General features: G+C 36.3%; 1 protein-coding gene across 2 annotated transcripts in view; it reads right to left on the bottom strand.

Annotated features, from left to right (window-relative positions):
- PARD3B (par-3 family cell polarity regulator beta) overlaps positions 1-23,411 on the bottom strand; it is a 1,004,964-nt gene that overhangs the window by 393,390 nt on the left and 588,163 nt on the right. For both annotated transcript variants that reach the window (XM_081260439.1, XM_081260440.1), the window contains 2 exons: positions 19,258-19,357; positions 12,279-12,394 (listed from right to left, as the gene is read on the bottom strand). In XM_081260439.1, the coding sequence (XP_081116565.1) occupies positions 12,279-12,394; positions 19,258-19,357 (216 nt within the window). The remainder of the gene's footprint in view (positions 1-12,278; positions 12,395-19,257; positions 19,358-23,411) is intronic.

The following is a 23,411-nucleotide window of genomic DNA, read 5'->3' as shown; positions in this document are numbered from 1 at the left end:
TCTTCACTATCTTCTATTTTATTGGAATATAGGTTTTCAAAATAATTTCTAATTGTCTTCTGTATTTCTGTAGCATCTGTTGTGATATTGCCTTTTTCATCCCGTATGTTAGTAATTTGAGTTCTCTCTCTTCTTCTCTTCGTTAGCATGGCTAAAGGTCTATCGATCTTATTTATTTTTTCGAAGAACCAACTTTTAGTTTTGTTAATTTTTTCAATAGTTTCTTTTGTTTCAATTTCATTGATTTCTGCTCTGATTTTAATTATTTCTTGCCTTCTGCTACATTTGCTGTTGTTTTGCTCTTCCTTTTCTAGGGCTTTGAGATGAAGTGTGAGCTCATTTATTTGTTGGTTTTTTTCTTTTTTTGAGGAATGACCACCAGGCGATGAATTTCCCTCTTAAAACTGCTTTCATTATGTCCCATAGATTCCGATATGTTGTGTCTGTATTTTCATTTATCTCTAAGAATTTTTTGATTTCCTCCTTTATGTCTTCTGTAACCCATTGATCATTCAGTAACATATTGTTTATTTTCCATGTGATGTAGGATTTTTCCTTCCTTCTTTTATCATTGATTTCCAGTTTCATTCCATTATGATCAGATAAAATGCATGGTATTATCTCCATCCCTTTATATTTACTGAGGGTTGCCCTATAGCATAATATATGGTCTATTTTTGAGAAGGATCCATGTGCTGCTGAGAAAAAAGTATATCCATTTGATGATGGTTGATATATTCTATATAAGTCACCCATAATTATTGTGTTGTGGTCTATTTGATTCTTGAACTTGAGAAGAATTTGTTTTATGAATGTCGCAGCACCATTATTTGGTGCATAAATATTGATAATTGTTATGTCTTGTTGGTGAATGGTTCCTTTTAACAGTATATAATGTCCTTCCTTATCCCTTTTGATTAACTTAGTCTTGAAGTCGATTTTATTCGATATGAGGATGGCCACCCCTGCTTGCTTACGAGGATCATGCGCGTGGTATATTTTTTCCCATCCTTTCACCTTCAGCCTGTGTATGTCTTTTCCAATCAGATGTGTCTCCTGGAGGCAGCATATTGTTGGATTTGTTTTTTTAATCCATGATACCAGCCTATGTCGCTTTATTGGAGAGTTTAAGCCATTAACATTCAGAGTTACTATTGATATATGGTTTGTACTTCCATCCATGTTTGATTATTTATCCTTTTTTAAAAAACTTTAGTTTGTTTCTCCATGATTATCTTTCCCCTCGTCCTCTGTCTTTACTGAGGCACTTCCCACTGATGGTTTTGGTTATTGTTTTTCATTTCTTCCTCGTGTAGTGTTTTGCTCAAAATGCTTTGCAATGCTGGTTTTCTGGCTGCAAATTCTTTTAACTTTTGTTTATCATGAAAGATTTTTATTTCGTTGTCATACCTGAAGCTTAATTTTGCTAGATACAGAATTCTTGGTTGGCATCCATTGTCTTTCAGTGTTTGAAATACGTTGTTCCAGGATCTTCTCGCTTTCAGCGTCTGTGATAAAAAATCCATTGTTAACCTTACTGGTTTACCCCTGAATGTAATCTGCCTCCTTTCTCTTGTAGCTTTTAATATATTCTCTTTGTTCTGTATATTGGATATCTTCATAACAATGTGTCTTGGCGTTGGTCTACTGTGATTTTGTGTGCTTGGTGTCCTGTATGCATCTTCAATTTGTATATCTGTTTCCTTTTTTATTTCTGGAAAGTTTTCTGTAATTGTTTCATTCAGCAGGTTACTCATTCCCTTGGTTTGAATCTCTGTACATTCTTCTATCCCGATGACTCGTAAGTTTGGTTTTTTTATGTTATCCCATAACTCTTGGATGTTTTTCTCGTGATTTTTTACCAGCCTTTCTGAGTTGGCTAGACTCTTTTCAAGATGATATATTTTGTCTTTATTATCTGACGTTCTGGCTTCTACTTGCTCCACTCTGTTAGTGATACTCTCAATTGAGTTTTTAATTTGGTTTATCATTTCATTCATTTCTAGAATTATTGTTTGATTGTTTTTTATAATCTCTATCTCCTGATAAAGATGCTTAACTTCTTCTTTCATCTGTTTATGTAATTCATTCTCAATGTGTTCTTTGGCTGCTTGAATTTGCTGTCTCGTATCCTCTTTAAGGTTCCATTCCATCTGTCTAAGGTGTTCCTTGAGTTCTTTATATGACCATTTTTCTGATGACTCTAGGTCCTCCTGAATATTTAGGTTGTCCTGCATTGTTTGTACTCCTTTTCTTCCTTGCTTTTTCAAGTTGCTCATGTTACTTCTTATTCTGTTTGACTGCTGAGTTACTGTTTACTCCTGTAGCTGCAGGTTTCAATGAAGTTATCTCCTCCGCCACAGTCTGGTGACGTCAGTTCTCTGCCATGGTGGTATCTCTTCATAAATAGGTTATCGTTTCTCCCCGGAGGCCGGCACCGCGGTGGTCCCGCAGTTGCTAGGGAGAATGCTCTTCCGGGTCACGGGCACGTGCTCTCCACATTTTCTTTATCTATTCATTTATAGAAGGACACCTAGGTAGGTTCCATAGTTTAGCTATTGTGAATTGAGCTTCTGTAAACATTGATATGGCTGCATTATTGTAGAATGCTGATTTTAAGTGCTTTGGATATAAACCAAGGAGGAATAGCTGAGTCAAATTCCAAGTTTTCTCGGTGGTTTCATTCCAAGTTTTCTGAAGAATCACATATGGCTTTTCATAGTGGTTGCACTCCCACCAGTAATATATGAGTGTAACTTTTTTCCCACATCCTCATCAACATTTATTGTTGCCTGTGTTCTTGATGATTGCCATTCTGACAAGGATGAGATGAAATCTTAAGAGTAGTATTGATTTGCATTTCTCTAATTGCTAGAGATGTTGAACACTTTTTTATATATTTGTTGATCGATTGTATTTCTTCTTCTGTGAAGTGTCTGTTCAGTTCCTTAGGCCATTTATTGATTGGGTTATTTGTTTTTTTGGTATTGAGTTTTTTGATTTCTTTAAGCCCAGAACCAGATGGATTCTTAGTCAAGTTCTACAAGACTTTCAAAGAAGAATTAACCCAGTACTCCTCAAAGTATTCCGTGAAATAGAAAAGGAGGGGACCCTTCCAAACTCATTCTATGAGGCTAATATCACCCTGATACCAAAACCAGAAAAAGACACATCAAGGAAAGAAAACTTTAGACCAATATACCTGATGAACATAGATACAAAAATTCTCAAAAAAAATTCTGGGAAATCGCATACAAAAACATATTAAAAAGATAGTACACCATGATTAAGTAGGGTTCATCCCAGGGATTCAGGGTTGGTTCAACATAAAGAAATCAATAAACATAACTCATTATATTAATAGACTTAAAAGCAAGAATCATATGATCATCTCAATAGATGCAGAAAAAGAATATGACAAAATACAGCACACCTTCATCTTCAAAACATTAGAAAAACTAGGGGTAGTAGGAGCATTGCTATTCTTAAGAATGAAGAATTGGAAAGAACCTTTGTGGCAAATAATATAAGACAAGCGAATCATGCTCCATTTATTCAAAAGCAAATTTTACAATTAAAATATAATGTTTCTAGGAGCAAAGACACAGAATAATGTTTAGGCTAGACTGTTCCTTACACAAATTTAAAAGCATATGTTTGGTACAATCAATCTTAGGAAAAAATTAGAATATAAGAATAAAGATATGTATACATGAGAATAAAATATGCAAGACTAAAGATGTTTTGCATTTTAAAGAAAAAACTACACATATTCTCCTAAAAATGAGAGAAATGCAACTCCCTACAATAGCTTTAATCTCTTCCTAAGATTAAAATATTACCAATAGAAAATTTTAATCATTCAGAATTCTAATCAGAAGAGATAATTATGAGAATGACAAATTTTATTTAACATATATTTCTTATATCACGGCTTACATTTTATTATTGGTAATATTTAGTTTTGTACTAAATATAATATTTTCCGATAATGAAACTGTCACTTCAAAACAATGAGAGTGAATTAGGTTCATTTTTTTTTCAAGGAGCATTTTTAGTATTTTGTTCCATTCTTTCAATAGCTTTCTCAGCTTCATATTTTTATGAAGATGTTCTCATATTAATATAAAGGTTCTTTTAAAAGGAACACAGAATTTCATTTAAGTATGAACAATGGTTTGTGAAACAAAGGCAAGTGAGCAGGTAAAGTTCATATCTGACTTCATTTAAAAGACTTAAGAGTCTTAGAAGGAGAGTTTCAATTGAAGCACAAAAAGGAAGAAAGCAATACCTATACTAACTCAAGTTTAAAAAAAAAAAAAAGCCCAGGACATTTCAGTTTTAAAAGATAAGGAAGTTTCCCCATTGATCAAGATTTCCCTTCAGAGCACAAATAATGCTGTAAATATACAGAGGTCAATTTAATAAAAATCTGCATGGGTTGGCTATTGGCAAAATAGCCAAAGGTTCAGTTACAAACACTTCTAGACTTTATGGTCCTCTTTATATCTCTTATGGGAAAATAGAACCTTGACTTTTTCTTCCAGGCAGAGAATTTTTAAATTATCTCCATATTCCACCAACCAATCCCTCAGCTGGAGAAAATATAATCTTAGTTAAAAACTGCATGGCAACACTCTAGACCATCTGTGACTCCATGATTGAATTAAAGATCGACATGTCAAATCCACAGGTGAACTTTTCACAGTGTTTCATAATGCATATTCATGAAGAATTTATTTATATGGACAATTTAAGTCAACCACCAATTACCAGAAAACTGTAGACGTAGCGGCTCCATCTAACAATACCAGCAACTTTCCCATGACTGCTACTATTGCTAAAACCAATACCAATTCCCTTATTCTCTAGTCACCAAGTCCTTGCTTCAAAGAATTTTTTTTTCTCCAGGTGGGGACAGATGAGTCATTCATTCAACAAATGGCAAATGAGAGCAACTATACTTAGGGCATTTGTGGGTGTTGATTCATTAGAGAGAATCTGACAGGGGTGGGCTGGAATGCACCACAACTTTCAGGCAAGTCTGGAAATATGAAAAGCAATATCGAAGCACCATTTCCACACAATAGTCATTGTTTTCTAATTAATAGTAACAATAAACATAGTCAAATTCACCTTGAAAATATATTTCTTAAGTAGTATGAAAAGTAGGGTCCATAAGAACTTAGAGGGAGAGACATAGAAAACCATCATTATACCTTTGCCTCCAACCCAAATAATAATTTTAACAAATTTTAAACAGATCTGTATATTTTGGCACATCTAAAATAATCATCTAGTTACAGATCTAGGAAAGCCATCTTTATCCCTACATTTGGTTAATACTAATTCATTTTCAAATGTAGCAATTATCCAGAATTTAATTATACACAAGGTTTTCGCTAATCCTAATGTTGCTAACGTTTGCTAATCTTAACGTTTTGAAAGAGGCCTGCTTTGGGTGGGGGTCCTGTAACAGTGTGAATTCTCCTCTTGCCAAAGGTGCCTAAGGTCCACCCTGTGTGCTGGCCAAACTGCAGTTTTCTCCTAAACACTGAAAAATATACCATGGTCTCTTTTCCATAAGGTTGTTAAGTTTTGCTTCTCAGTTTTCACGAACTGTTTTAATTTATACATATTTTTTTCTTTCATATCAAACATGCCACAAACCAGAATTCAGTTTTCCATCACTAATATCTTCCTAGATTTCAAAGTTTGTAAACTTGATTCATCTTCTGATGTGGTTTTCATTGCTTGAGTCATTTGGGGTGTGCATTCAGATTTAAATAAATTTGAGTTTTCAATGTCAGCTGTGAAAATATCTAAGGAGAGCTCTCCTATGCTTCTTAAGTCATCTCTCTTCCAGGCATAATATCTTTATTTCTTTCAACTGCTTTTCATTGGATATGGTTTCTGGGCCTCTCAATAATAACTGAATGCCTTTTGTACTGTTTTTACATCTATTAAAATATTGAACCCAGAATTAAATACAGATCAGGATATAGCAGAGCCTTTCTCTTTCTTGGTCAGATAACACAGAAGTAGCTTTGGGGGTGGCTGTGTCAGGCAAGCAGCTAAAAACAGGGGCTTCTTAAGTAGTTAATATTAAGCCTACTCTCCTGAATCCTATGCTTGTACAATTGATCTTTTTGACAAACTGACTTCAGGATGTGATCTTTCACCATTCTATTAAAAATAGTTTCCCTTTTAAGTCTTTGTTTCTACCTGAATTTGGTTTTGAGGAAATTATTTCTATCTGAAACTTTATTATTTATTCACTGCATACAACTTTACCATCTATTTGTCTAACATGAATGAAAATGCCATAAGAATTGAGGCTTTGTATTATTTACCTGGCATATGGCATATCCAATAAACACTCATCAGATGAATATATCATACTTTGTTAAATTCCATCTTCTTTAATTCTGGAGAAATCATCTGAGTGCTAATTCTGTCGCTCTAACATATTACCCGATTCTCTGAGATAGCAAGTACTGAAAATGTAGTAAGATTGTGTGCCACACCACCATTCAAATTACACATGGATCCAGTCTTCATCAAACTCTATTGAGCTTTATTGGAATACAATGAGAAGGGCCAAATGCAGAGTATTTTGGTATGTGTTGTTTAATTTCTGGCAGATTAACAATAAGACACCAATTTGTACATATCAGGAAAAGGCATTCTAATGTTATACCTACATCTTTGTGTATAATTTGAACCATCAATCTCAATCAGAAAACAAACTGAAAAATCAATATAATATAAAAATTTGTAAAAATCAATATGACCCATATTTATAACACTTTTCTTATTTTGCCAGTCTAGAAATCCTATCAAAAAGGAAAGGAGATATAAGTTATTTAAATAAAGACTCCATGGAGGTTGCTGGTGATCACCATGTACTTACTTATTAATTTCATTTCACAAACATGAAAATCTTCTCAGGATTAACACTGAAATTGTTAGTCATGTCTGAAACTCATTTTTGTAAAAGTTGGTAATTTGCTCCCTGGCTTCCAGTGCAAGGCCTATGCTTGGCAATTTCTAATAATGGAAGACAGCAGATTTACAGTCTCCATTCTTTGAGTGCACAGAGATGACAACCATCTTGACCTCCATTCCTGGGAAGTCCTGCATTTCCAGTTTGAACATCATTTTCTTGCTGCATGCAGGTAAAATCAACTCTGGAGCCAGGTGGCTCTTCTTTCAGGAGTTCTGAACAATGGGCCACCTCATATTCTCTCTTGCTAGGCTTTAAGCCTCAGCTCATACAGCTTCTTAGCTCTTCCTGAATTTATTCTTCTAGATTACTTTTTATTTCTTACCATTTGCTCCTCTCTTTCTCTTTTCCACATAGCCAAGGTTATCAGTGAATTCTTGAGGCAACTACGACAGTATCTTCAGATGCCTCTACATTTCTTGTTCTCTGAGATATGTTATCATCACAACATCAGAATTTCCTTTTGGAAATCTTTTCTTAACTCTTGGGTATTCCTTCCTGTTAGGGTTTTGATCTAGGTATAATAGTGAGCACCATGTCTCTGGCTGATTTAACTGAATCCCCAGTATTTAGTGCACTTCTGGCACATAGTAGGTCCTCAATACATATTTCTTTAATGAATGAATATAATTTCTTAATTTTGTCTTCCTACAGCATAGGGCATATATTTGACTATGTTCTTGTGCACTTCCTTGGTGACTTACAAGATAACTAGACACTTTTATTGTTACCATTAATTTTTCTTACCAAATAGGTTTTCGTTTTTGCTTTTAAAGTCAAACTTATAGTCAATATAGCAGTATCTGATTCAGATTTTGACATCTACAGAGGTATTGCTCATAACTGGACAATAAAGAAAAGCCATGGATATAAATTAGCATCTATATTAAAATATATTGATATGCAACATATATAGATAAATGAGTATTAGAGTTATCAGAATATATAATTTTATAAAAATTCTATGTATTCAGTCTTCAGGATGTTTTTCTTATTATCAAGATAATAATTTCATATTATCTTATTATCAAGAATGCATATAGAAGTTCTTCACTATAAAAATAATAAAACAAAGTTTTAGAATAGTGGGGTGGGGTTAATTAGCTTTTCTAATGCTCATCTTTGATCTGATAATAAAGATGCCAAATTACTAAAAGATAAAATTGGACATGCATGAAAGTATTGTATTCCAAATATTTACCTTTGTAGATATGAGTCATAATTTTTACTTCAATTGTGGGTATTTACAAACATTTTCTAGCTTAAAAAACAATAAATGTAGAACAAGCAACTAACAGAAAATAAAAATGCAGAATCACAGATCTGGAAAGACAATCAGCCAATCTCTCTCTGGAGTTTTAGGGACATATTTTTTTTCTTTTTAAATAAGAGACTATGGAACATGCAATGTTAACAATCTTCACTGTCAGGAAACTTGCTAACATTTCATCTAAATGCCTCATGCATCACTGTAGGCTCATTTCCTCTCATTGAACAGAGGCGGGACAGCTGGCCAGCATCTTCCATCTGCACTGCCCTTAGTCGTAACTGTGTCACAGGCACCCTCTGAAATAGGAGTCTGAGCACAATTGGAAACAGGAAAGAAAACTCTTTTAAAAAAAATCTTATGGGAAATAGTGTTTTAAACCTAACTTTGAATGGAGCTATAGACTAGGTCAACAAAGGGGCCCCAAACACTGAAGTGCTGTCCCTTGAATAATTGAGACTAATTCTTAAGGAGTATTATGGGGTCATAAAACACCAAGCCTGGAAATTAAAGATTTTTATGCCTCATCAAAAAGTCTTTGAATGTAACTCCCTGGCATGCTGCCAACAGGGGCAGCTCTTTGGGGGGAAACCCTATGCCAAAGGCCAAAAAGGCAGCTGTGTTATTCAGCTTCTAAGAGCTTCCAACTCAACACCCACACAAGCGCAATTATGAACAAATTAAAGGGATGCAGACAGAACATAGTAATTCTGGTAATTTAAATAAATAGAGGAAAGTCTACAATTAGTAGGAGAGATTGATTTTCTGGTAAACCCAGAAGTATCAACCCAGTCCCTTAAATGACACCCTATCCCCTTTGAATAAGCATAGTTATACCCAATTATTTAAAAATAAATTTCCTTTTACTTATCATTCTAATCACTTCTGATCTGTCTTACACGTGACCATATACCCACTAGCAGAAATTATGAGGCAAAATAGCCTCTGAAAAATCTGTAAGGGGTATATAGGAATTGATAACACTGAGAAAAGCTGTTCTGAGAGCACTGAGCCCATGGTGGCCATTTCTAGCAGGGTTAATACACATATCTGTAGTTAACTGAATGGATACTTCAAGTACAGAGAAAGTTAGATTTATTCAGAAAGAAACAAAGATTAATATCATGGAATCTGTTAGGCAACCTGCTTGTATTTTATTAATGAAAATGAAAATATATTTGATCATGCTATATATTATATCCTTAAAATTACTTACTAAAATTCAATGTCCATCTCTGACTTAAAGCAAAAAAGGGACAGATAAAAAAAAATGTGGAAGCGAGAAATACAAGGAAGCTTATTTCACTTGATAAAGTGTTTTTTTTTTTTTATCAAGATCCAGTAATAAATGTTATAATTAACAGTCACTCTGACAGGCAGGAAGATAGACAGACAGACACACAGACACATACACTCACACACAGTAAACACTCCTGTGTAACCTTTAAAATTTTAATAACTGATGCTGATTTTACTTTGGCAAAAAATAGGTTTCTTTTTGCAAAGGAAAATCAGAGGAAGATTATCCTATATGTAAATCAAAGTACAAAGTAATAGCATGATACTTTAAACAGAATGATGCCAGCACAGGGCAGATTAATATATAAATAGACAAGCATGTCTATAAGCCCACCCATTTATTTGTATAAGGGAACTTAATATTCAATGAAACTACATTTTAAATTAACAGGGAAAGGATGGAAAACTCAATAAATTTATTAATAATTTGTTATATTTTGGAGAAAAATTCTCCTACTTCATACACTGTGAATAAAATACAATGTAGATTGCTTAACTTTAAAAAAAGGATCTAGAAGAAAGTAAATGGGACAAACATAAAATCAAAAATCAAAAGAAAAGATGGAAGTATTTGACTCTGAGACTAAAGCTTTTTATGGTAAAGGATATCAAAATCAAGCTAAGAAGACAACAAATTATAATAAATTATTTGCAACATGCATACACTAGTCTAAAAATAAAAGAGAAAAAGAATTAACAAATAGAAACACTGGAAAAAAGTAAAGTGCAAAGTAGGAAATAATATAAATGGACAAAAACACCCACAAACTCAAAATAAAACCTTTAATTAAGTTTAAATTCCATCCGAAGGGAAAAGAAAATCAAATTAAATCAAGGCTCACTCACAATGAAAGAAATCCAACATGGCATGGATAAACATTATATTAGCTCAGGGTGGTTGGTATATGGAAAACTAAACTACAACTATATTCTACTTTAGTAATCAAGCAGGAAAGATACTTCCAAATGTGTATCATTGGGGTATCACCTGAGTGTATCCAGTGGAAAGTCAACATATTTATTAAGCTCACTCCTTTGTCTGTTCTAGGGAGTAGGAGCCAGATGGTTCTAGAATGCTTGCCCTCAGTTTTTGAAAAACTATTAGCTTCAAATTGGTACATCTTGGAGGGGGGCTAAACTTGGATGATTACTCTAAAAATGTTTCTATAGCATGTTATTAAATCTTCTGCTGCCTGGTACATTTCAGCCAATGCTTTTAGAGTGGTACTTGTGTCCTGAAAAAAATAACCCAGCATCTGTCCAATTTTGTAAATTGAACAAACATTACTATTATTGCTGTCATTTGTGGTACATGTACAAGAAAATGCAATGGAAGACTGCTAACTATACATATTTTACAAATGTGATTTCAATTTAAAAGAAAAAATTCTCAAAAATAAAGTTTTCTGTAATAAGAAATAAGAGCAGAAATACTTCATAGGAAACAATTTATGTTTTTTTAAATTAAATGAAAAAAAGTAACATGCCCCCCCCCCACCATATCCTGAAATTAAGAGCAGTTTTGTCCATTCATCTTCTTTATAGATAAAATGAGAGGACAGAAGAGGAAATGTTTATCAAGCAATTTATAAAAATACATTTTTAGTAATAACTGATGTCAGTGTCACACATTACCCTCTGGTTTGTCAGAGATTCATGCGTGAGAAACACCCTTCAGACCAGTGTTCAAGTAGCTCCCTTGTTAAGGTTTTCTGTCTGTCTCTCACTATAGGTGATGAGAGCAAGTGCTTCCCAGTGATTTGGATAATTTATAAAAAATAGAATCAATTTCTCATTTCATCAGGATTGAGCCTTTTCCTGAACTCTTGTAAATGAACAGCAGATAAGCACTATTTATTAGATTGTTTGGTAGAGCACTCAGTTTTGATTATTCTATTTTCTTGTGGCTATTAATGAAAAATGTAATATGCCTCAAGAAAAAAAACAGTTGCAGAGGTTAGCCTCTGAGTATTCAGGAAGCAAGGGATATTTTGTTAAGACTTTATTTTGTACTAAGAGCCCATGGGAGGGCAGCAGTAGATGTCTGAATGTCTTTCCTGGACCCATGTCCCAGTGCCTGGAGAACACTGTTGACATGGGTCTTTGGTCTGCCTTGAGAGCCAACAGTCATCCAGTAATATCCATGGTGCTCAGAACACTGATGAGGTTGTTCAGGACAGCCCAGGTACCTTGACACTCTCCATCTGGCAAACCCAAGTGACCCTTTTTCCCTCCAGTGTCATAGGGGATGGACACTGGAAGAGAGGGATCTTCTTCATTTTTGCCTTCCCTATCCATCACATATGCAGAACACAAAAGAAGGACGGAGAGCACCATTTAACCACATCTTCTTCCCAGGCCCTGAAACAGGTAGGTTCATTTGAAATGAAATGCACTGGCAGAAGCCAGAGGGCAAATACAAATGCAGGTGAGTTAAAGATGCTTGTGGTATTCGGAGGAATCATGTTTTTCTGACCTAATAAAGGGAGGACGTTTTATGGACCACAAAATAAGAATAAGTCATCACTCTTGCTTTTACAAAGAGGGTAATTAAGTGTGTGAGAACAGATAGGAAGATAGGATGACCAGTCCCATCCTCCAGGCTTCTGCAGACCTTTGAGTTAAAGAAACAAGACCTGGACATTTGGAAAGATAGATGGGCTGAGGCTGGAGAGCTGACCTGGATGTCACCTCCCCCTCACTTACCAAGGTCCATGCTCTTCGAAGCTTTCAGGTTAATTGATTCAGGCTGCCTGGCCGGTGTCACAGATCTGAAGTTGATGTGCTGATCTGGAAAATATACTGTTGAATCTACCCCAGAGCTGTGGAAAGAAGCCATAAGTCATACTTAGGTCTAGAATAAAATCATAAAGAGAGGGCAAAAGAGAGAGAGAGAAGCAGTTCTCGTTTGGAACATAGTCCCTATGAGCTTCTTTGCAGCCCATTGGTATATATTTTGAACCAATTCTTACTTTCAGGTTTCTTTCCTGAGATGTAGCAACCCTGTTTTCATATATTTTATCCTCAGTACAATTTAAATAAAGTAAAATTGCAGTACAATTTAAATAAAGTATTCTTTAGCTAATATTATGTTTGACTCTTCACTGATTTTTGCTAATTGGGATCCTGCTATACCATATAGGACTTCGAGTGGATAACAGGTGCCTGGGAAGCAGTAGCACTCCATAGTTTGTCACCAGATATTAGCAGTGCTCTAAAGTGGACTGAGGTTTCTGCAGGATAAGCATGCCCTTCATTTAAACATAAGTGAAAGGGTTGGCTCCTCAGAGAAAAAACCATCTTGCTGAATGACTGATGGCAGATGGAGTTTGAATTTTTACCTTATTTAGGTTCATCTTCCAAAACTAATGTGAATGCTGAGCAGATAGTCCACTCATCAATAATACCAAAAGTCAATCCCAGGAAAAGCATGGTTGACAATTTAGACACAAGAAGCATCAAATGCCCATTACAGGATTCCTGGTACTTGTGGTCAGTCTCAATGAATTTTCTTTCTGCTGGATATTTTATTTATTTTTCTTGAGAATGAAGGGATTTTGTATAAAGAAATTACAGATAATAGCTCATGTCTCAATCCAGAAATGCATCATATTTGTATACTTTTCATATATTAAACTCCACTTTCTTGGTAGCTTGTCTGTTTATGAGGTACATACGGTAGCTCATCTCAATATGACTTGTACTCCTAATCTTAGATACAGAAAGAACTCAAATTAAGCATGCTCAGGAAATCTGAAAGTACTGAGGTTGAATTTTTCAAAAAGTTGGAGGTTGATATTTTAAACAACACAGTAACAAAAATAACTTCTGAATGAGAATTCATGTACAGAGGAATCTCAAGTTTTAAATGAAATATACCAAAATCAGTTCAATTTTTCTTGAAACTCATCAGTTATAGACATTTAATATTCCATGACCGCACTGTTAAAATTAATATGTAGCTACACTAATATTGATGAATGAGTAAATGAACCTCCATTAATAATACAGTGGGCAGGTAGATTAAGAAAGTAGCCCCTGATGGACACTACAAGATACTCTCAAGAGCCAGGATGTGGAACAGGTCCTGGACTCAGTTTAATCCCCTTTCTGCTACTTACTAGCTGTGTGACCTGGGTAAGTTGTCATTTCTCTGTTATTCAGTGTCCTCACATGTAAATTTAAATGTATTATTCACATTGAAAATGAGGATAATTACATTCTCTACTTTAGAGGGTGACCAAAAAGATAGAATGAGTTAAAGATTTAGAAAGTAAATAGACTCACACAGAGCAAGTGCTATAAAAGTGCTCAGGTAACAAACTGAGCAGATTAATAAATAGATCTGCTTTTGCTTCCTAAATGACTGTGAGTTTCTGAGCTTGTCCAGATTTTTTTCACAGTTTCCTTGCTATTTCCATATTTGTTAGCCCTTAGAAGGGCTGTGACTAAGGTAGGTTAGGGACTGGAGAGATGTCAGGCTATGTGGCCTCATCTATAAAATAGTTAATAGGATTTACTCTATAAGGCTATTTTAATGATTTCATAAGTGAAGGAATGCTCAATACTGAGAATAGTGCCTAGCATATACAATTGCAGTACAATTTAAATAAAGTATTCTCTAGCTAATATTATGTTCAATCAATGGGAGCTATTATAATGAATGAGAGTTCTTTATTTTTGTAGATTATGGTGGCCTTTGAATGGGGACCTGCAATATTCTTCAATGAAAAGATTGTACCTGTTTTTATGAACACTTCTCAAGAAGTTTAAATCCACTTATTGGAGTCATGAATTTCAATGGTGCCTGGGTGCATTCTCAACAGACAAAACCATTGATACATTCAGTGTACTAGATGTGGTATTAGTGATAGGAAGACATGCTAATTATATGCAAAAATCCTTGACCCACTTAGTTTTATTGATCTAACAGCAATTCTTTCTCTCTTTCAGCACATTTTAAAGAAGAATATAAGATGCTAGTGTGCACATGAGCTTCCCCAAATCCTTGATATTTTGGAAGCACTTGCCTTTAAATGTGTTATTCGACCTTTATTTGCTCTTAGTTTTTCCATCCTTTGATCTACTGTGATGATGTGGATTTAGTGTCAGAGAGACTCATGGCCACATAGACTCAAGGAATTTAAGAACTGGAAGGGATTAAAGCCTAGGGCATCATTTAGATAAGACTCTGAGGCCAAAGAGGAGGACTTATGTTCCAAGGTCACACAGGTGGCCAAGGCCAAAGCCAGGAGCATAACCATAAGCTTTTTAAAATAGCGGCCATCCTGGGACATAAGTTGTTACAAGCCTAAATTCCCCAAATTTCAAAGCTTTTCCTTAATTTAGTGCAGATTTGCTCACAATCTCCTATGCAACTTGCATTTTAGTTTAGCTTTTTGTTTAAACAGAGGGGTGCATATCATGAAACTAAAGAAAGCCAGACAATTGATCAAAACAGATGCTATATGTTATAACAAAAGCCTTCAGGGCAGAGGTTTAGAACCAACATGAATATTCCTCTTTAAAACAAAGATCACACTGTATTTGAAGTGCTCAGCTCAAGGTGGACTATGGGGATCTACCCAAGTGAGGAATGTATTGGTTGCCCAAATTCATTCTCAGAGTATCTTCCAAACTGATATATTAAGAATAAGAACTCAAATTCTCCTAGGCTTGTGAGAAATGAAGATCTTTATCCAAGAAGGTGGCAATGCCACTTGACACAGTAACATCAAGTTAGGATCTATCCAAATAAAATGAATATATTTTGTTAGAGATATTAGGAAACACTCAAGGGTGGTCAGAGAAATAAAAGCTTCTTTATACATATAAATGGAACAAGCATATTATTTATATTAAGTATATATATGTATGTCTGTTATGCCCATTAATTTGATGTATACATTTGTTATCATCATTTTGTGACCACGTATACAACTTGAAAATCTTCAATGGGAGGATCCCCTCTTGCCATTGAGACAAAATGGAAATGCAAAATAAGGTTGATGTCAGATTGGCAGATATTTAAGGAGGGACGTGAGTGTTACATAAGACACTATGGGACCGGAGCCAACGTGAGCATATAGCGCACTGAAATTATGACTGGAGTATTGAATTAGTTAATGTGAAAATATTTTAGACATGTCAGTAAGACTAGTGAAATGGTTTGTAATTTTATGCTACACATCAGAAGTGTTTAGAGTGAGAGGGTGACACGATGATTAACTATAAACTATGACATATTTTAATTTTGAAGGGGGTTAGCGTGTGCTCATGGCTGAGTGGGCTGCACCAGGGGCTGTGGGAAGCTGAAGTTGACAGCAGGCCAAAGACGTGTCCTAGATCGAGGCCGTGCTTTCAGCATGAACAACCGGGAAATCTATCAAATAGAAATGATACTCAATGTCAAATTATGCTGCATAATGAATAAATAAGGGTAGCATGAAACATATGCCAGTGTCCTGAATGTGGTGACAAACCAGGAATGTGAAAGACACACAAGGGCCAGCAATGCATGTTCAAGGAGAACTGTCTAAAATAAAAAGCAGAGGAACAAGATTTTGAGAAGTATTCCAAAAATAAAATATATATATACACACACACACACATACATATATGTAGATTTCAACATTTGGCTAGTGTGAGAGTAACAGGGGTCATGTGTGCAAAGCAGAGAGAGAAGGAGAGAGACAGAGAATGAAAAATATGAACATGTAGGAAATTATCAAATGTTGTCTAAACTGTTAATAATATTCATAATATTCAATATATTCTGCCTGCTGTTGATCTACCTTCAACTCTCCCTGAGATCCTGCAGTAAAATATATTTCCCTTATATTTTTACTAAGACACACGTATTCTAACCTTTTCTCTAATAATCATTGGCAGAGTAGTAGAAATAAATTCAGGAATGTACTGATTTCATTTGGGTTTAAAGTACAGGCCTTAAGTTTGATCTGATTTGTGTTTCCCTTTCCATGCAAGGGCAGTTTTCCACTGTGAAGTGTGGTTCCATCCCTAAAGCACCGCTTTTCCCTCTTAGAGGGCTTTATAAATTTTTTTTTTTTTTTTTTTTTTTTTTTTTTTTTAATGACAGAATGGCTCAATCCTCCTGGCTCCTTTCCAGTGTATCCTCCATCCCAAGCTTCACACATCCAAACCCTGCTGCTGCTGGTCACCTAGGCAACGCTGTAGCTTGCAGGACTGTGCAGGTCACAGCCTCCCAGGAGGGGGAAGAGTTTCAAGGCTTAAGACTTGTTCCTTCCTCTGCCCTTTTCCCTCCACCGACACTGCTTCTCCCCTCTTTCAGGTAGTGTTTTTCTCTTGTTAGTCCCAAGAGTACTAGAGATCCTTGTATGTGGCTTCCCCCAACCATTCCATTCTCCACAGTTAAATTGCCCAAGGTCTGACATTGTCATCTGGTGGGTTGGAGCCCTTTGATGCTTCTCCACTGCTCCCTGAAGAAGCAAGGTGCCTTTGGTACATGGTAGACAATACTGGACCTTGATATTTTCCCCCTGGATACCATGCACTACAGCCACACTGAATGTATGATGAGTCCCCTCTCCATCACCTGGTTTTCTAACCTAGGTTGGTCTTCCTGCCACTTCTCGGCATTGTAGGCTATTTTCCATTTTCTAAGAAATTACTGACACCACTTCTCCTGTGAAAACTCCCTTGATCCTACAGGCAGAGTCAGGTGGCTCATTTCTCTGCACTCCCATGGCATTTTGTATCTAATGCTGAGCAGGCTGCATCCTTAAGTGTCTGTCTTCTTAAGAGGACACTGCATTTTTGGCTGGCAGGGATGCTTTCTGATCCATTCTAGTGCTTTCTAGAGTGTTTGGCTCCAAGCTCCAAAAATACTTCTGAATGGATGAGTGAATGAATGACTTAATGTTCGAATACTGCAGAGCAGGAAAAAAAAAGAATGAAGTCTGAGGAAATTATAGAGGAATGTGCTTGACAGAAAAGGGAAGGGGAGAAATCTGAAGATCTTGAAGAAGTCATAAAGGTGGTTGCTAACTCCCAATAGATATCTCTGAACCACCCCTCACCTGCAGGTTTCTCACCTGAGCAATCTCCCTGTCCTCCCCAGTACAGGTCCTGAGTACCTCTCACTGCCATGGCCCCAGCATGGATCCAATGGAGTCTGACAGGTAGTGGATATCAGCCCTCCTCTATTTATCTAATCCATGTTACACACAATGAAATCTTGAGGTTTACCATATCTATTGTCTCTTAAGACTCTACAGTAGTTTTTCCTATCTACTGAATGAGGCATGTATACCTCATCCTTGCATCCTGGGCTTTATTGGCTGGTCAATAAGTTGTACATATCAATTTCCTTTCCCACCTCCATGCTGTTCCTTCCCTCTCTGAAATTCCCTTCCTTCCCGGGCTTATCTCACACCTAACCTCTAGTTATGAGGAAAGATTCAGCTCAAATAACTTTTACCATCACATTTGGACTGATTCTCCTAACTGGAAGCAGTCCCTCTGCCTCAGACACATGTTAAATTACACCTTTCTATCATTTTGTATCTTGTGGTCCATTAGCCTTCTGGCTTCTTGAGGGCAGGGCTTCTGACTCACCTTGTCACCATCCCAGTGGTTTTGCACATACTGGATATACCGGATTAACAACAAATCGACTTTATTGAAATTATTATGAAATTATTTAAAAATGGATTCTTTAGTGCTACCAACTTGGATTCAGGATTGAGATAGACAGTGGAAATAAAGGGGAAGAAATTAAATATGTCCACATTTTCTTCTAAGTAAGCCCTAGTGATACTGATCTAGAATATAACCGTGATTATCAACCTAGTTCATGAAATTGTGTTTGAGTAAGATAACTAATTTCAAAAATAGAAAAATCAGAGAGAGCTAAATATAGGTAAGCCTTCATCTAATAGAGTTAGATATACTCTTGTGCATCTGTATTTTTAACAGGTTGTATTAAAAAGCATTGCTACAAGAAAAATGAAGAAATTTCACAGGATTATCATGGGACACAGAACGGAATAAAATACACAGTTTTTAACAGGCATAATAAATACAGAAAATAGCAAATAGACAATTTAATGATTTTTAAAACTCATCAGAAGAACAAAATTTATGAATTCCACTAGTCAAATAGTATGTATGCTTATAAATCTCCCTCTCTTGTGCTTGTGTGATTCTAAAAAATTATTGATTTTTTTTAGTTTCTATTACAGAATGGATATAATATTGGATACCCTTTTCAATATTTTAGATTATATATGGTATTGCTTTAATTTTTAGATTCCATTAACTTTCTTGGAACATCTATTTCTAAAGTACCTTTAGGGTTTGTGAATTACAAAGAAAAAAAATCCTGTTTCATTTTCTTCAGTTTTGTTTCATATCTTTCCATATAAATTTTCTTTGGGCATCACTGCTCTTGTTTTCAAACTTGTAAAAGAAAATCCAACCATTTTCTTAAATAGTTTCATCATATTAGATAAATCTTAACACATTCTAGGGAACAAAATATGAACAATCAATGCTATTAGCTTTGAGAAGCTGTCTCTGGAAAGGAATTATAGATACTATGAGATTTCCATTCTGGAAAGAAATAGAGTAAAAATAAGGTGGCTGAGTTTTCCCAGAAAAACCATAACAGGGGAACATTTATGATATATCATTTTATCGATACCTGTGGCTGTAATCTTCAAGGCCCAATTCCAGACCAGAATGTGGTGGTGGGGAAGGTGGTACTTCACTCTCCGCCCATCCGTCATTGGAAAGCAATAGGTCTATAAACAAGGAACAAATGAAGCTGTAGTAACCCGGAGGCAGAACCATTCAGTGCCTGGTTTTGCTTCAGTCCATCTCAAAGACACGATTTTTACCAACACATAAACCAGCCTTCAACTAAATAAGGCTTCACCCGAAACCAAAGATTGTCAGGAGAGCTCATGCTCCCTGATGCAGGAAATATGCTCCAGCTAAAATGTGAAGCTGGTGACCTGCTGGCAACCCCTGGCATGTCAGCTCCCTGCATCCTTCCCCCACCTGTGGAAGGCTGATATAGACTCATTACCTGTGATTTCTGGAAGATCAACAAAACCATGTCTTTCATGCTTTAATATTTTTGTAAATAAGACTCTGTAAGGATTCCTCTGAATTATACAGTGATTTAGGCATTTGCTTCAATGGCAAAAATACTTTAAAAAAGCCATTTATATACAGTATATCTACTTATTTAGACACTATAGAGGGGAACTCCCACTCTTTCTTCTTCCATTTCATAACAGAATCACTTGGATTTAGGCCTTAAAAACAAAAGACCAGGGTCTAAATCTAGGTTTTCCTACTTAACATCAGAGCATATTTTTCTAGGAAATTTGGACTGGAAAAACAACACGTATCCTGAATAGTGATATCAAGATCAAGTAAGGTTTGATGAGATCTTACTGTTTATGAGACACTGTACGAAACATTATGTGCATTATTCCATTTAATGCTCAAAATTTATGCTAGAATTTATTAATATTTGTAAAGCATTAGAGAGTATCCTGGTTTATTTTTGAAGCAAGATTGCCATGTTTCCACTCCTGGTTCCTACTGCTGTGCAAAGTTGGAAAACTTACTCTAATTCTCCAAGCCTCAGTTTTTAAATCTATAACACCTTCACTAGAACAGGACACACTGAGTGAGAGGGCAGAGGTACAAGCCCTGACTCATACATGCAAAGTGCTAACTAACTCCGTGCAGAGGGTGATCATGCCCAAAGTAATAAATTCTGTAAATCTAATATAGCAGACATTTGATGAAATGTGGACCAAGTTTGTTCCTGATGGATAGAAAAAGAGAAAAATCTCTATCCTTAAGATATCCTCTATCTGCTGCTGCTAGATGCTGCTGGTAACAAAGTCTGGTTTTATTTTGTCCATCTGCCAAGTGTGATGGTACCTACATATTATTCTGATAATTTCTGGAAGGGTGTTCTGAGATGGGATTAACATTTAAAATCAGCAGACTAGGTAAAAGAGACCTCTTTAATGTGGGTGGGCCTTACCCAGAAAGCTGGGGAGGAGGGGAGGGCAAAGTAGAATACAAAGGCTGGCATTCCCTGAGTTAGAGGGAATTCCTCCCACTTGACTGCTTTTGAACCCAAGTTTCAGCTTTCTTCTGCCTTTGGACTTGAAGGAAAACAGCAGCTTTTCCTGGATCTCAAGCTGGCTGGCTTTGGATGAGAGCCACATCTTCAGTTTACCAGTCCCCAGTGTTTTGAGTTCAAACTAGAAGCATAGTATCAGCTTTCTGGGGTCTCCGGGTTGCTAACCCCTCTGTAGATCTTGGGATTTGTCAGCTTCCCTGACTGTGTGAGCCAATTCCTTTCAAATCTACTTAGATATACACATACACCATGTTGGTTCTTGTTTGTGGCCCTTGTTGTTTGTTTTTAAGAACCCTGATGAATACGTTGAGCAAGGATTTGCTCCAGCTCTCCCCAGGCCTTCTGCCTGGTGGAAGCAGTGATGACATATCTTGGGAATGAGGAAGCTGGAGCTCTGATAAGCAGGTGTGATGGGTAGAAAAGCACAATGAGCGAAAGTGGTCAGCACAACCCCCTGCACCTTCACCTACTGGGATCTGGCAATTTGGTGGTAGTGGTATTAGTCCAGTAGCCAGAGACTTGCTAAGAAAAAGAGAGCAGAAGGACTATACTATAAATAGGGACCTGGGGCATATCCTTTCTGCTGGCTTGAATCTTTTTGTCTGCAACCTCTTAGTCCATTGTTCACACTGGCAGTAACCTGGTGGTGATCAGTTAACTTGCTTGCTCAAAAACCTTAATTATAGACAGTTGCCTACAAAATAAGTGTCTGTGGCTTTGGCAGCCAAATTCGTCTCCTATCACACATTAGCTATCCAAGACTATGTACCCTGACCACACCCCTGAGCTTGCCTGCTGTAGTGTCTTTGCTCATATAATTATAAAATCCATTCTATCTGTCAAATTCTTACACTTCTCCTAGGGTTCACCTCAAATATCACCTTATCTATAAAGCATTCACTGGTCTTAGGATAGGTCATTGACTTTACAAAAGTGGCAGAAAATATTCTCTTCCTGGTTATATAGAAAGATACCATTTCTCCATCCTCTCTCCCCTAGACTAATTCTTGCCAATGGAAGTGAGTTGCTATGGTTAGTATCATTCCCAGCCTCTGAGGTTAAGAGAGGGTGCACCTTCTCTACTCTGCCGCTCCCTGTAACTACCACCCAGGAGCCCAATGAAAAGGTGCAAGAAGCCTGCCCAGCCACCAACAGAAGGAGTTCAGGTCCCTTAATCACTGCCAGGAGCACAGCACTAATGAAGCACTCTTCTCCTGCCAAGCCCTACTAAACCGTGCTGTGGCCAAGGAAGGTGCATCAGGGTCTTCTTCTACCCCTTAACATACTGGTTTATCTATTACTTAATATTATACAGAGTAATTCCTCCTGTATAACATTTATTGAATGCTGCCTGTGCCATGAGCCATTTATTGACTTACCAAGCTATCATGTATTCATCTATATTTCTCTTACTAGATTGGAGATAACTTCCTCTTTGTCTTCTCCTTTCTCTTTTCCCTCCCCTTCTGTGCCTCTTCTGTAGCTATTTTAAGTTTTGAAGCATTTTTTTTTGTTTGTTTGTCTTATAATCATTAATTTACTGCATTCATATGACCTATCTGTTTTTTTCTTAAAGTGATAATGGTACAGAGGTAAGTATCTTATTTTTTTATTTAATAATTTTTTAAGTTGTAGTTGGACACAATTATTTTATTTATTTATATTATGTGGTGCTGAGGATCTTATATGTTGACTCTATGTCCTTAGTTCAGTTTTAAATAACATATTATGATGCTGTAAAAATTTTTTTTTTCTCTTGATTCAAACATTTTTGGTTAAGCTCTGTGTTAGTATGAAAGTCTGAAATTCTCATATCCTACAGATTTTATAGATATCATTGAGTGTACAAGGTGATTGTTCAAGGTACATTCTTAATGGTAGATATCTCTTTGTGCGTATTTATACATATCTGTGAATGTGGAAAATTTGTCTTCCATTCACTACTTCAATAATGGTTAAATGGCTTTTCTTTTAATTACCATCTTTTCTTTGGTTGATTTTGTGGGATCCATCCTGCAAAAGTCAGATCAGAAAAGCTAGGTAAAAGAGACTGGGACTTTAGACAAAGGGTCAGCAAAGCTATGGCCCTGATCTAAAACCATCCTACCATCTGGCTTTGCATGTAAAATTTTATTGAACACAGCCATGCTGATTTGTTTATTTATTGTTTATGACTGCTTTTGTACTCCTATGGCAGAGCCAAAATTTCTAAAACAGAGACCATGGCCCATAAAATCTGAAATATTGCTATCCAGCTCTTTAAAGACAAAGTCTGATGACCCCTGCTTCAGTCTCTTCTTGAGGGCAGTACAAGCACTGCATTTATCTTTCCATGCCTGATAGTGTATTCTGCACAGTGGAGGTATCCAATAAACATTAGTCAAATTGGAGAGTATAATCCAATTTCTGACCAGCACTGCAGAGGCAGTGGCTTCCATGGTACTTGGGGTGGATGCATGCTGTTTCCCAGGAGGCCTCCCATTAAGGAGAATGATGCCATTATGTGTCTCCTTAAAAGACTCCAGGGAATATAGATTTAGTGGGACAGGGCACAGAAACAAAACATCTGATTTGATGTGGGCAGCAAAGGCCTAACTCCGTGGGTGATGCTGATGCTGGGAAGATTGGGGTACTTGAGCTGAAAGTGGAAAGGAAGCAGGAGAAGAGCACAGAGGAGAGATGAGAGG

Source organism: Spermophilus citellus (genome assembly GCF_964194105.1).
Source record: "Spermophilus citellus genome assembly, chromosome: 11".
Classification (NCBI taxonomy): domain Eukaryota; kingdom Metazoa; phylum Chordata; class Mammalia; order Rodentia; family Sciuridae; genus Spermophilus; species Spermophilus citellus.
This window is presented reverse-complemented; position numbering and strand designations above follow the sequence as displayed.